Below are 15,342 nucleotides of genomic sequence, written 5' to 3'. Positions count from 1 at the left end.
ACAAATACACCAAAAAATCAAATTTGGACTCCAAAGGAATGAATAATTGAACAGTACCCACTGCATTTCTATAACGGTGAAGGGATGAGTGAAAAAAGCAGAGATTTTATATCTCCTTCGTAGGCTCTGGAAGTTAAAAGCTTTAATGCATTAAGTTTTAAAAAGCTCTCGTATTTGAATAAAATCTGTCACATTCTTGATATCATGCCAAAGGGAAGGGCAGCTGAAAGCTATCCCAAGGAAGAGATAAAGCCTTTGTTCATGCTCATGGTGTATTTCACTGCAGAAGGTTTGTCCTTCCACAGGTAAGACAGCTTGCAAGTATATCTAAAATGGCTAAGGGCAGAGTCCCAAGAGTGAAGACTGATTTCAGAAATAAGCTTTGCATCTTCCCAGGCCCTGCCACATCTTCAAGGAGATCCCAGACATCAGGAGTGAGTTATACAAGGTGAATGAAATTTTGAAGTTCAAAACAGACTACAACAACAGTGAGATGCATGAAGGTCCTGAAGAGCCCAATCAATTAGAGGACTTCAAGACAAAGTGTAGAAGAGCAGATACCAGGTAGATGAAAGATGCAGCAACTGGGTGTTAGTTTGCATGTCCTGAATTTGATTCTATCGGCTGCCTTTGCCTAAATTCCATAGGAAAATCTCCCTGGAGGGAAGATTTAAGTCACAGAGACTACTTAGTACTTCACTGGGAAGTGGCAATGCAAAACTGGCAAAGTACAGGATGACATATTTAAGAATAGTCTCTTAACAACCTTTTAGCTAAGGGACTTTTTTCAGCAACTCGGTTTCTGCTTTTTCCAGATTTACAGTAGTCAAGATGAGGGGGCAATACTTGCTAGCAATTTAAATCAAGGAGGGTGGTTTCAAGACATACCATGGTAAAGGAAGTTATTTCTGTGTTCTAGTACATTTAGGTGGCAGAGGTTTTATTTTCCCAAGAAATCAGCAGCAACAAGTTTGCATCAGACAATTCTGGAAGCTTCTTTACATTGAAAACAGAGGTGGAAAGGCACAAAGGGATCTCATCCATAAAGCCAGAGAGCATCCTGGGGACTTCAATCTGAAGCATAACATGGTAATTGCAAGCAATTTCCATTTCCTTCCACAAACCAGCTTGTTGATTTGAAGTCATTAGAGCGTTGCTCATTCTGATGAAGTTTCTGATTCATAACCTGCTTGCCTGCTAACTCCACTTAAGTTTTATTGCCACAGTCACAATGATTCAAACACTTTCATAAAACCTTGCAAATATTAAAACCACTGTGTATAGAGAGTCCTAACACCCTGATTAAGTGAACCCTGAAGATTTATATAGCCATTTGCTTTTGCATGCACCTGCCCATGATCTTAAAATACAAATCAGCTGAACAAATTCACAAGACAAACTACAGCACAGGTGGAATCACCTTCCCTCAGCATTCCTGGCCTACAAAGGCGAATACAAGTGAGAAATGTGATACCATAACTGCTTGCTTAGCAGTAAAACAGCCTCTTTGCACATATCAAGGATCAATGCTGTAAACTTTTATGACAGTATTGTATATAGCTGCTAGTGTAAGAAAGAAAAAACAACACAATATTGCTTTGGAACACTGACCAACTAATAGAAACATATTCAAAGATAGAATTTTAGTCAAATTTCCTGAAGAAGGAAACCAGAAAAAATAAGTGAAGAGTTTATAAACATGTTTAGCTTTATGTTACATTCAGCTGTTTTATACAATTGAATTCACTGTAAAAAGCTGGTATTCAGGCACACTTTGAAAATACTGTTAATAAGGAGGTGACTAGAACCAGCAATGTACATAGAATGACTCCTCCATCAGTGAAAAATTATTGAAAGTCTTCGCCTGAAACTGGGAATTGTCTCTCTTCTTGTTACCATTTATAATCTCTACCACATTAATTCATTAACAATGTGTTCTTTAGAAGTATTTTCAGTCACATACTGAATTCAATTATAACCAAAAGAATACAATATACAAGACAGAAACTTCTGATACTAAGCTTCATTTTGTGGTAGATTTAAACTAAGAAGAAATCCAAGGCTACTTGAATATCTCTAAATTATTTGAACCTAACATATCACAAAAACTGATATGCAAAGAAGAAATCTCTATAAAATGTTTAAATTCCAAGATTTGCTACAGGTATTATTGAAAACAAAACAAGACTTCCTGTACTAAGATATTCTTTTAAGTTAATGGTGCTACTGCACAAACTTGGAAAAAGCAATTTTATGATGTATATTTAAAAAAAAAATTCTGCTTTAAAACAGTAGCCCTTATAAGCTCAAATAGAAATTTTGCCCAAGTGGCAAGTGATTATTTCCTACATTTTATTCACAGGATTATTTGAGGTTGCTTGGAAGGGGCCAACACAAACAAAATCCTGACAAAAGACAAAGCAAATAGAGAACATCATCACGACTAAATGAAAAAGTACTACAACAAGTATAGTTTTTCAAGTGATAGGGTAAATGTACAGACACAAGACCATAACTGGACAGTAAATAACACTGAACAAAGTGAAAAGGGTGAGTCATTCTTGTAAAGACAGATCTGCTCAGAATGTCTTAGCTTGTATTGCTGCCTGATCATTTATTCTTATTTTTTTGCTTGATTGCAATGATTTGGAAGTATCTTTCACTTGGAATCCCTTTGTATTTCATTTTATATTATAAACAGTTTGCACTGGCCATGAAGAAGGAAATTCAAGTTGCTGACTTTCCACACTGTTAAAACACTAAGCTTGAATACAAAGCAGAAGTGTCATTTTAAGCACAGAGAAGACTGGTTTTGGCATCCAGCAGCTGTTGCTATTGTCATTAAAATGAATTATACTTGAAGTACCTTAACCCCCCCCCCACAAAAAATCTCTAACTAGATAAAGCTATGACTCACAATTGTACTTAGATTTTAAAAAAATGTCGTTTTTCTGTGTCGACAGTGGAGTTTAAATTCTCCAATAAAACAACTCACCATGGTTGCAAAGGGTATAGCTCTTGAAGCATGGTAATAGATGGCAATGAAGTTGATGAAGAAGGCAGTTCCACACACCATTGCTGGAATAAGGAAGGCTCCAATGAACATCTGCTTTATCCATCGCCTTCCTGTAACAAGGGACATTCCAATGGGACTGGTAAGATACAGCATATTTTTTTAAAAATTTACTAGCAAGCACTCCAGAATTTAGATGCTTGACTACTTCTCCCACAAAAAGGCAAAAGAAGTAAGTAACAACATACTACATCAATACAAGAGCCAAGGGCAAACGAAGTTTCATCTGACTCCTGGTAACTCACAAGATGCAGCACATTAATCAATTTATTAAGCCAGGTAAAGAGACAAGAAAAGGGATACAGCATGAGAATGTTTCAGCTGAAGAACAGCATATGCTGACTAAGCTGGCCAAAGAACCCAGGGTGTGAAACCTAAGGGGGTATGTAGCTGCAGATAAGAAGAGACAGAGATAGCAGAGCTGGCCCTGTGCAGAGCCTGCTCCCACTCTAAGCGCACACGAGAGCTCAGCACTGCTCCCAGGACAACTCAGCACCACAGCTGCTTCCAGACAGCACCTGCTCTGCGTTGGCTTGATCCAACCAAGCTAATTGCACACATCAGGATGCATTAAGGAACTGGCTATCCCTGATATAAAGCAAAATACCACAGCATTTATCATACAGGAAAACTGGACTCTTGACATCTTCAACAGCAGAAAAAGTAGAAAGAAAGTGATTTCTAAACTCCAAGCATCAAGGGAACAGCAACACTTGCTAGTAGTCATTACTAAGTTTAGAGCTCCCTGAGGAGCTCAAAGAAATCCTTTTGGGCAATACCTTAAAAATTTTCCCTATCTGTAATCCCTGTACTTTTTATGCTCTTAAATACTGTCTATATTTATATACCATGATATCAATATGCAGTAAGTAAAAACAGTAAAGAAATAGCAATTTTTTTCAAGACAATCCTATGTATTTTCACCATGAGCCAACAAAATCAGCATTTCAAGGTTTGATACATGTTTGATCTGTAAAAAAAAAGGCAAATCTGGCTCAACCATAGAGCATGGTACATTTCAGCACAGCAACCCTTCTCTAACTAGATCTGGTTTTGTACTAACTGCTAGGTTTATAAACAAGCCACATGAAAATAAACTTCTACTCTCCAAACTCAAAGTGCAGTTGAGATTTAACACTAACAGGTATACCATGCTAAAAAGATGCAGATTTTCTTTTGTGAACTTACCAGAATTATTTTTTTTAAGCACTCTATAAGCTAATAGGTATTGATCATTCTTTTATTGCAGCATAGGGAAATGGATGAAGCTAGTGCACTGCAAGAATCTAACTGGTCATAACTCAGAGGCATAGTGGGGAGCATTTGAAGACAGCCTGTTCAAATCCGTCAATTTTATTTGGCTTCTGCTCTCTACTGATGCTCATTTTGACTTGCTAAGTATAAAGTAGAGCATATACTGGAAAGTAGAACATCCTTCTTTAAAAGACGATATAAACGGTTTTCCCCATCCACAATTAGTGGTCTAGTAAATAATCATACTCATCCTTTTTGTGTTAGCCTAACATAACCCCCCTAGTACATACAGAAAAGGACCATGTAGGAGTCATTGGGAGAAGATGACGCGAACTGTTTAAGGTTACACAAAGGGAAAGGCTATTATACTCTGTGGATGTCATGAGCCAAAAGATTATATACAAGAGTATAACAAGCAATTCAGAAGTCACAACTGTTAACAGCTCTTTAGCTCTTTTAAATTAACCTAAGACTCCAGTTACCTCTTTAGAAAGCGTAGCCAGTACTGAGTAGATAACATGAAAGGTAAATATACTCAAGATATTTCCCATTTATTAAGAATTTAATGAATTCCATCTAACTCCGTGAGGACACTATATTGGTGCAAATCAGAAAATAGTAACTTCTCTATTTAACAATGCAATGAAAATGCTGGAATATGAAAACTATTTACCTCCTTGTCTAGCATAAAGGCTTCCTCCAAAATATCCATTCACTGGCGATGTTGCAGCATAAACAAATATAGCTGTACTAAGCATTGATCCTCTCCTACAAGAAGGGAAGTTTTTGGTAAATGAAATAAAAAACCAAACATGATTAGAGAGAAAAAAATAGTGTATTTTAAGCAGAAGCAGTTACTTAATATTTTTATGTAATACAAAAATTCAGAAGTGCTTAAACCGTAAAATCTGCATAAGAATGAGAACTGTTTGTATACAAAGCTTTTGGCCAAGTCTAATTCAATGTGGGAAAGAGAATTTTGACATACTACATTCTTTTCTAACATGCATTTATTTTAACTGGAGTACAGAATCTCACCTCTGATAAATATACTCTGACATTTGGATGTGTGTACTTTGTGCATAAATAACTATTTACATGACATACATTAAGTGTAAGATTCAACTGTAGATAAAATGTCAAAAGGCCAGCATTAACAAAAATATACTAAGATTGTGAATGATGTTTCTGCCATCCCCCAGAAATTAACTTTTAAGATCGAAAGTGTTCATCTGGCAGAAAATTAGATTTAGAAACTATAAATACTATAATGAAGTCACAAATCAGCATCGAGTAGTGCAATCAGAAGAGCTTAGTAATTTTTAAATGTCACCCCATTAAATGTTGGGCTACTAATTTTGGCATAATTTTTCTGAAACTTTACAGGCAAAGCTAATAATTTTAAATCAAAGAAGCCATTTCCAAATACATTTAAAAAAAATAATATCTAAGAATAGGAAGATAGAAATTTTATTCATTAATAGAGTTGTTTCTCCACATCCCTCTGCTATTCTTCGACAGCAAATAGCAGTAGGTTTTCAGCCAACTTACTGTACTTTCATCAAATTAGTTGCTCTGAGAGATTCTAGTTACTGCCATTTTGGGCTCTGAGGAACCATTCCTGGATGCCTGCTGTACTCAAAGAAGCAATCTCTAGCACTTAAACTTCCATGACTGCGTGACCAAAGCAAATATACCTGCTGGTCACAAACACTAAAGGACTGTTTTGCTAACATTTGTTTTTTAAAAACTTCCCATAACTTAAAACAATTTAGAAACACATGCAAAACCCCCAAGAGCAGGCACAGTCTGAAATGGCACTGTCACTGTATAAATCCAGGCTACCAGTAAAAACATCAGACTTGGTGCTATTTTCCTAAACGGAAGAATTGTCTGCACCAGATTTGGTCAGTTGTTCCACTACACACCCAGAATTAAATTCACTTTGAAAGTGACAGAAAGGCCTATTGCAATAAAAGACTAAGTGCACATATCTTTTCGAAAACTACTGTTCTGACACATTTTACAACTGTCATTACCAACTTACAGCTTCCCTACAGGGCACATATATTCTGAAATGGTTTCATTTTGTCCTCTGAAGGGCTGACATGCTGCACTCTTAAAAGTGTGTATGTAAGCCTGTCTAGAAATATAACCATGAGGCACAAGGAGGGGAATAATACCCTATGAAAAACGAAAATATGCCAACATTCTGGTACTACAGAGTGGCTTTTTAAACACACCATTAAAAGGCCGCTAAATTCAAAAGCAAGAGTTCTCTCTAGTGGCACATTAGAAGTATTACACCTTGTTAAAATCAAGGTACAGTGATATTCACAGTCAAAGTTTAGTCATTGCTTTAAACAAATAACTTGCAAAAAATCAAAAAAACCCCAAAACACAAGCCAATAATTCCCTCCAATGCCCAAAATAAAATCACTACAGAAACAGATGCAGTCCATCCAGTCACCCAAAAATCTCCATCAGATTAAGAGGTAAGGGAAAAAAAACTGGTGAACTACAAGTAGTGTGTTAAATTTAAACTTGAGTATTATTTCTTTATTTTAAATTATTTATTTCCAGTCAGGACTACAGCCCACCTGTTGCTGGGGATTTTACATCAACACAGGCTGAGCACTATGTGTTCAAAAGAACTTAAGGAATTACATCTTCATTCCCAAGCAGACTTGTGGGTAAGACTGACTTAATACTGACTTGCCAGCAGAAAACAGAACTATTCACAACAGAGCACACTCCTACTTCAGTTTTCACAGGACATGGTGGGGAAATTGGGTCAGAAATACAGTAAGATCTTGTTACTCTGGATGAAACCAGGAGCGAAATATGCAACTTTTAACATATATTTCCCATATTATCTACTAGTGATTCTGCAGAACAACAAACTAGTTTCATAATAAATCATTCAAAAAGCAAGCACTAAAAGAGAAAATCAAAGGAGACCGACTAATGTGATAACAGCAGGACAATGTTTCATTACAAATTAAAAGAGCACTTAATACTACATCTGATCTACAGATTATGACTTAAGACTCTCAAACATTTTTTTCAGGCCAGTTAGAACAATAATTTTTGTAATTATTTTGTTCACTTAAACATTTATGTATGGAAGACATGACACAATTATACTTACTCTGTGTATAAATCTTCTATCATTGCAACAACAATGACTATAAGAGACACAGCAAAAATTTGACAGCCAGAACCAATAAGCGATGAAAATATTAGAGGATGACTGGATGGTCTAAACACATCTCCATGGACCTGCTTCCACCCATACTCATCACCTAGATCTCTGTCCTGGGAACAACAACAACAAATTTAAAGTCTAGTCATGACAATTAAAGACAAACATGCAAGCTAGATAAAAAAAGGTCTGATTTAATAAAGCAACTTCAAGTGCAAGTGTGTCTTCTCTTCTGAATGCATCAAATCTGAAAGTTTACTTTTCAGATGCTTAAGGAAGACAACAACAAATTACTACCTGAATGTATGACACAATAAAATCTACCAGAATCCCTCCTTGTCCCTAAAGCCTCTGAGGTGCTTAGGAGTACACCAGGCTTCTACTACAAAGTCTGAATGGTCCTAGTTTATCCTAAGGTTGGATATGAACATTAACACAGTGACTACAAAGAGATTTTTGGGTTGCAACCTAGAAGCATGTTATAAAGAAAACCAGTAACACTTTCAAGACACACAAAAGGCAATTTTCTGTCCAACTGAAGAAAGCCATCCAGAGCTGCTATCACAATGAATGTATGACAAGAAAACAATAAGCCTTAAAAAGAGAGCTTTTAAAGCATGAATGCAGATCTTACCATATCATCCATTTCTTCCTCCTTGCTGTATCTTGCATAATCTTTTCGCAAAGTTCTCATTAATATCATAGACACTAGGCCAACCAGAAAGATCACCATCATAAAAGAATTGAAAATTGAAAACCAGTGAATCTACAAAAAGAAAACACACCCAGTAAGGTTTAGAACTTAAATGTGTAAATGCGTTTCAAATTGTTCCAAGAAGGATAAATTGTTGCCTATACAGACAGCTTGTCACCACTAGCTAAGTAACAATAAACCCTATTGTAAGGGTAAAAATGTAACACTACATTTTTAGAAAGTGACACTAAAACTGGCCTGTGAAACACCATACATAAACCTTTTTAATAGCCAGCCTTGCTCATGATGAAGTTATCACAACTTAGTTAAGCAGCAGCAAAGTTTGAACAACTGGCTGTACATGCTCCTTTGGTAAACAAAAGGCAATATAATGTACTGCTGCCTTCCTAGAGAAGGGTAAGTAGCAAAGCCAAAGGAACTACTGCTTTGCACAGGATCAAAATGTGCAGCAGCATTATTTTTCCTCTCAAAAGCATATCCTTCTGGTTTTCACTGAGCTCCAAACAGAATGCAAAATCTCTACTTTCAGAAAGTAGCACAGCTCAGTATATTACCCTTAGGGAGATTACAACCACAGATTTAAACACAACTGATAGCACCAACTGGTTTAGGCTAATGCTTTTCGCTTTACATTTACTTCAGAAAGAAGTGTACCTGTGGCCAACTGCACTTATTCAGCTTACACAGTTGTACAGTTGTGTCCCTGAAGTTCCATTGCTTCTGATCACCTGAATGTATTTTCTTGAAATGCCTTGTATTTTCTGCAAGCTTTAAGCTTGCCTGCGTATTTATTGAAGCACTCTAAAAAAATGGAGCCATCCTATTTTAGCAGCAACACTACTACTTAAACAACAGCCCTAGACCTCCCTGGTTTATTGGTCCAGAATCTGGAAAGACGTTCAAAGACATAATCCAAAAATTGCATGACATCTAAACTAAAGCAATCATTTTAAAGGGACATTTTGTAAGGCTGTCTTAGAACAATACATACTCTGTGCTGAAAGAAAGATGGGTCAAGATACTTGTCAAATCGGTCTTCAAACTTCACATCTGATTTCTTCCATTTCACCTGAAGAGAGAAAAGTTTATATTTGAAAAGCTCCTTACAGTATTTTTAGCTATACTCACGTGCAGAAACCCAGAGCACATATTAAAAATCATCCACTTTAGATGTTTTCTTCAATATGAATAGGTTTTGGCAAAAAACAATGGAATGATGTTCTTAAAGACTGGCATCTACAGGTCAGACATAGAATGAATATCAACCACCTCACCTCACGGATCTAATCTTGTCTGTGCTAACGCTTAAGAACAAGGAAGAATCAGTCTTGCACTGCCTCAGTTCTCACTGTCTCTGTGAGGCTAACCAAAGATACAAACTTGTACTTGTCAAATACAACAAACCTTTTCCATGATTATAGAATCTACAGAATGAATCTCTCTCTCTCTCTCTCTCTCTTTCTCTCTATTTACCATTACTATGAATCTAGACAATTTGGAAAAGCATGTGTTTATGAACATACTGTCACTGGATAACAGCATATTACTGCTGTTAGTTCTCTACCACCTGCAGAGAGGACTGCTTTGGATTTGGAAAATATAATTGCATTAATGAACTATATGGTACTAATATGGTAGCACAAAGTATTTTTGAGAATTTTTGCATGATTGCATTTAAAAATTAAAATTAAAACAATTTTAGAAACTAAATACAAGCTTACCTGAAAATCTCTTTCAAAAGCATGCCAAAAAATTACAAATACCAGGATTTTTAATGAAATTGAAACAAATGCAGTCACCTTGTACATAACTATAATACACGAGAAGGAACTACCCTTTTCAAAAGCTGTTCTCTTATTGAGTGTAGAAGAAAGCATATAAATGTAGATTGAACACCCTAATCACTCACCACAGTCCTGAGAAATATAAAAACCCCACGACTCCAGCAGTACTTACTTTGAGGTTTGATACTAATGTTCTTCAGTTAAAATTACAACCTTGTTCAAGATTAGTAGCTCAAAACATTAATAGCTTTCAAAACAGTTTTAAGCAGATACATTTCTCATTAGAGCATCTGCCACTATGAAGCACAGCTTAGAACAAATCCACCAGAGACACTCTGTGAATTAAACACCACACACAGGCCAGCCCAGCAACTGCCCAGTGGTGCCAACAGAATCAGACAGAGAAGTCCTGAGCTTTGTACATAAAAAGTATTTTAAGGGAATATCTTATGTTATTTTCATTACTGGCTGCTACTCAGTGCTAACTTAAAATTTAGAGCAAATGGACTTCACAATGGTGGTAGAATTTGAAATAGCAAATTTTGAAATTTCTACTATCAATTTTGCAGTAAAAACAGGGAGATCAGTGTAAATGTAATTCTGAAAAGTCCATACAAAACCTAGTTATCTGCACTTCAAACTGTACAACTTATTCAGCACAAATGTAATTGTGGCAAGAATATCCTCTGAAATAAAATCCTATGCTGACATCCACTGCTAACACATGGTAGAAAAGCAATGCATTAAGAAATGGTTTCACTATACAAATGTGGTGAACATGACAAGTGAACCATCACAGATTTAAGTAACATCAACTATGTAAAGGGGAAAGCTGAAAAACTTAATTTGTTGTCTCACCCAGCAAGGATTGTTTATTAATTACCTTTTATCACAGCAACTCAATATCATAGCAGAAGAGCTTCAGAAACTTAAAACCTTATTAATCATATTATATAAATAAGAAATTTCTACTGGAATTGCCAAACAAAGTAAATTTTGATATTAACTGCTTGCAAAGCATAAAGGCTTACAGTGGGTTCTTATCGTAGCTCAGATTCCAGTTCAAACCTATGATGCAAATATCAGAAGTCCAAATATGAAGACAATGTGTACCTTCTCAAGGGTCCTCTATACCTCTAGTCTCCATCCTTTCAGGATATCTTCCTTTCCAACAATTTGCTGCACGTCATAGAAGCTCCAGTTTGTTTGGAGTATTCCAAAAATCATAATTTTACATTTGTTATTAATAAATCTATCAAGGTTTTTCAGCAACGGAACAAAATAATTGAGAGAGGGAAGATGCATCTTCCTCTAACATAGCCTGAAGTATCAGTACATGTTGCAGTATACAAGTACCTATTTCTGAGTCATTTCACCATGTAGAATTTCTTATTAGACCTGCATCACCAAATTACTTACTGAATATGACATCTGGATTTTTGTGTTTGGTACCAATTTCACCTTCCCTTCACTGGTCAGATTGACATCTACAATTCTATTTCCATTGAAACCAATTTCAAGTTTTTTGTAAGTCCAAAGGTAATAATCTTCTCCATTTTCATCTGCTTCTCCAACAATCCCTGCATAGGAAACAAGTGTAAGCATCTATTACAGGTACGCTTTTCAGATATTTTGCATTTATTTTTAAAAAATATGGATTACAAAAGTTTTGCCAGCTAAAAAAGCAACATAAATAAAGAGAACACAGAAGACCTTATGCTCTTCTTTTCAACACTAATACCTGGACTCCACTTTCAATCCACAGGTCTCTGCAAGAAGCATTTTGTAATGGCATTAAAAGAAAAACCATGCAGCTACAAACACTGCAGAAGACCCAACAATAGTGCCTCTACTTTTGTTTGCAATTCTTACCAGATAAACAACTAGCTAAATACATATTCATCTTCCCTAACAGAACTTAGCCAAAACCTCTCTAATTTTCCATCTTCCACCTATTTGTTCACTCAGTTTTCTTCCTCTTAAAAATTTTACTTTCACTCTGTAATCCTCATTAGTTGACTTCCCAAAACATGCTTTGTGCTCTCGTTTGCACACAAGTTTCCAATGCTTGCCAAAAATGTGGTTTTATATTAGGAAGAAATTCTTTACTGTGAGAATGGTGAGACACTGGAACAGGCTGCCCAGAGAAGTTGTGGCTGTCCCATCCCTGAAAATGTTCAAGGCCAGGCTGGATGGAGCTCTGCGCAACTTCATCTAGTGGAAGGTGTCCCTGCCCAGGCAGGGGTTTGGAACAAGATGATCTTTATCTTCCCTTCCAACTCAAACCATGCAAATCATTCTATGAATAAGTTATTAATTTTCAGTAAGTTAGTGAAAAATGTCTCATCTACTACATAAGAATTCTCGAGACTGTACTATGCTGAGTGAAAATAGAAAAAATCTAACAGTCAACAAGTTCACAGGCTACAGGTTGTCATCTTCGATGTCAAGATCAAAGATCACATACAAAATATACAGGACAGAAAGTCACAATAAAAGCAGCACTCAAGGTATACAAGGGTGGAGGGAGAATGGGACAACAATTAGGCAAAGGATATGGAACAGGCTATCACAAACCACCAGCTACATGAAGGAAAGCCCTTTGTGCATCATCTGTGTTTTTTATGTCAAGTTTTTTACTCATGCTCATAAGTCAGGATTGCCTTGTATATGCCATCCACATGAAACACGTGTCAGTTCGTGCCTCCACCATATAGCCTGGCGCCTGGCATGCCATGTGTTCCCATGGTAGTATCCAGAACCATGACAACACAGACCTCTAAACTACTTAAAGAACATTTTGATCAATCCCTCACTGAAAGAATGAACTAACACAGTGCTCCACATACTTAGGGAATGTCCTGGAACAACCAAAGCTAATCTCTTGTGCCACTGTGGGACAGCAATTCAGGAAAAAATATAAAATGGAATAATTTTTTCTGGAGGCACTTAAAAAGATCTGGTTGCCTTTTTCAGGTTAGAAAATAGTATAAACCTTCCAGAGCCATCAAACAGCAGTTTGATGTCATTACCCTCAATTATCAGCAGTTAATAAAGGTTAATTTATGCCTAGTCTTTACGGAAAATAGAGTACTCCTTACAGGGTATTTTGAGGACTTCTCAGGAGAATTTTAAGAATTAATGATACCAGTGAGCCTTAGCAAGGTGGAAAACCATAAAGAACATAAAGGATGAACTTAACTAAAGTTTGCCAGGAGACAGGAGGAGTGCCGTGAATACATCTGGATGAGCCCAGAGAAGTGAATGGTCTGCTTTAAGAATAGAATTAAAGAGAAGTTGCCTAGAATTCTCAGCACGCCTTAGCACCATCTGAATCCTTTTCTTTTAAACTCTTCGGAGATAGCTTTCTTTTGGTAGCACTAAAAAAGGACTCTACCCATCTACATTTAGGGAACAAAATTTTGGTTTAATCCAGCTACAAGATGTGAATCAACAATGAAAAAAATAGGATATTGGGTGATACAGTATATACAATACATGCTGGCTAGTAAGGTTCTCAAGATAGGTAATCCAAATAAAGTGGATCAACATGACAGCCCTCACACAGTAACAAAAAAAGTCACTCAGCACAAGCTATTTTTAATGCAAACTGAGGGTAACCAATTCTGGACACTTTCTTCATAAAACCAAAAAACCCCTTCTCAGTATTCAGAGTATTTCTGAGATGCTGTCATAACTACTTAAGTTCTTACACCCACATTATCTTAAACAGTCCTAATGGTTTTCTTCTTTATAATTACTGACATTAAGTAACTATTTAGAAATAGTTACAGCTATAAAAAGACAATCGAGCAAAAGATACTTGCTTTCTTTAGTCTCTCTACCTGCCACCACATTACGTGGTACTAGACAAGTCTGTACAACACACTGAAAGGCACCAGCAAGCTGGCTGAGGCATGTGTACGGTATCATTCATGCCATATTCAAACCAGAAATACTTAAAATGAAAACTGTTCAGTGAGCAGCAAAAGTCTCAGTGCTTTAAGTTTTAAGCAGCCCTCAGAGCCTGAAACATTTCTGTTGTTGGACAGAGACCCAGGAAAACCAAAATTATTGCAGGTCAGCTATATTCACAGTTTTCTCCACTGTACTGGGAACACAAAGGTCCAAAAGATTCATTCAGACTTACAGATAAACACTTTTGATTGGTTCAGGTGCATCAACTGCTTTCTCAGCCCCCTACCAAGAGCTGATTAATTTTTTTGAATAAAAGTCAGGCTAAGATTGACCAATCTGCAGTCCTGCTAGTTTTACCTAACCCTCAGGAGACACAGACCAAAACTGTCAGCATCGCTTGCTTTCACACCTGATGTCAGGTTATATCCTTACATAATATTAGCAGTACTTATGATGCTGCAGTCAGCTATTATGTATCACAGCTTGAAATCCTGGTTCTCAACTGTCAAAACCAGCTTCTTAATTTCTTAGAAAGATGATACCCAGATTCTACATGTTTGTTAGCTGACTTCTTGTGCATAAAAAGGATACTACTGGGGAACATTAAAAACACTGAAATCACAGGAAAACAGATTTTTAGCTGAGAGCATAAAATTTGTCAGTGTATAGGAGATTTAGTATGTATGTTTGTTCTTTGGCATTTTAGATGATGAAACATGACCAGAAAAATCAATCCTAAAAAACAAAGCCTCCAAGACTTGTTAGTCACATAGGATTCCAAAAAGTCAGCTTAGCATCCATCATCCCTGGGCAATTCAAAGCCTACACACCTGTCACTAGTCTAGAAAAATAATTCATTGGTCTTTTGCTGAAAGGCCAAAGCCATAAAAAATATTATAGCAACAACTGTCAGTCATGCATGCTTTTAAACAGCCTACCAGCAAGTGCACAAGTAGTACAGTAAAGGCCACACCAAGTAATTCAGGTCTACTCCAAGTCCTGCTACAGAGCCATCACACACAATAAGAAAATCAGCTGAAAAGAACAAAATCAATACCTAAGTACTTCTCCTCAGGCATGATAATGGTATCTCTTGAAAACAGACACATTAAAACAAAACCAAAAAAACCCAGACCTTCCTGGCGACCAGATAGATAATAAATAAATAAATAAAGTGTTAATATTTCTGCCATGTTCATCAGACAGACATTTTCTAAAACCAATTAAAATTACAGGACTAAAAAAAGGCACCCTTTGTGTCAAAACGAATGAATGATGGATAGCAATATTCATACCAGCTATCAAAGAACTTTTCTCACATGACTTGAACTGCGTTTTTCTATGTGTTGTGGCATTTTGTTTAGTTTGGGCAGGTTTACCTCTTTCATGGAAC

The 15,342-nt window shown here is 36.5% G+C and overlaps 1 protein-coding gene across 2 annotated transcripts in view; it reads right to left on the bottom strand.

The window, feature by feature from the left end:
- The window catches only part of TM9SF3 (transmembrane 9 superfamily member 3), a 47,077-nt gene that overhangs the window by 15,440 nt on the left and 16,295 nt on the right, over positions 1–15,342 (bottom strand). For both annotated transcript variants that reach the window (XM_039554163.1, XM_010411646.4), the window contains exons 4-9: positions 11,451–11,611; positions 9,239–9,316; positions 8,167–8,298; positions 7,479–7,645; positions 5,001–5,095; positions 2,996–3,126 (exon numbers count right to left, since the gene is read on the bottom strand). In XM_039554163.1, the coding sequence (XP_039410097.1) occupies positions 2,996–3,126; positions 5,001–5,095; positions 7,479–7,645; positions 8,167–8,298; positions 9,239–9,316; positions 11,451–11,611 (764 nt within the window). The remainder of the gene's footprint in view (positions 1–2,995; positions 3,127–5,000; positions 5,096–7,478; positions 7,646–8,166; positions 8,299–9,238; positions 9,317–11,450; positions 11,612–15,342) is intronic.

Source organism: Corvus cornix, chromosome 6 (assembly GCF_000738735.6).
Source record: "Corvus cornix cornix isolate S_Up_H32 chromosome 6, ASM73873v5, whole genome shotgun sequence".
NCBI lineage: Eukaryota > Metazoa > Chordata > Aves > Passeriformes > Corvidae > Corvus > Corvus cornix.
The sequence above is the reverse complement of the archived record's forward strand: the minus strand, read 5'-3'. Positions and strand labels throughout refer to the sequence as shown.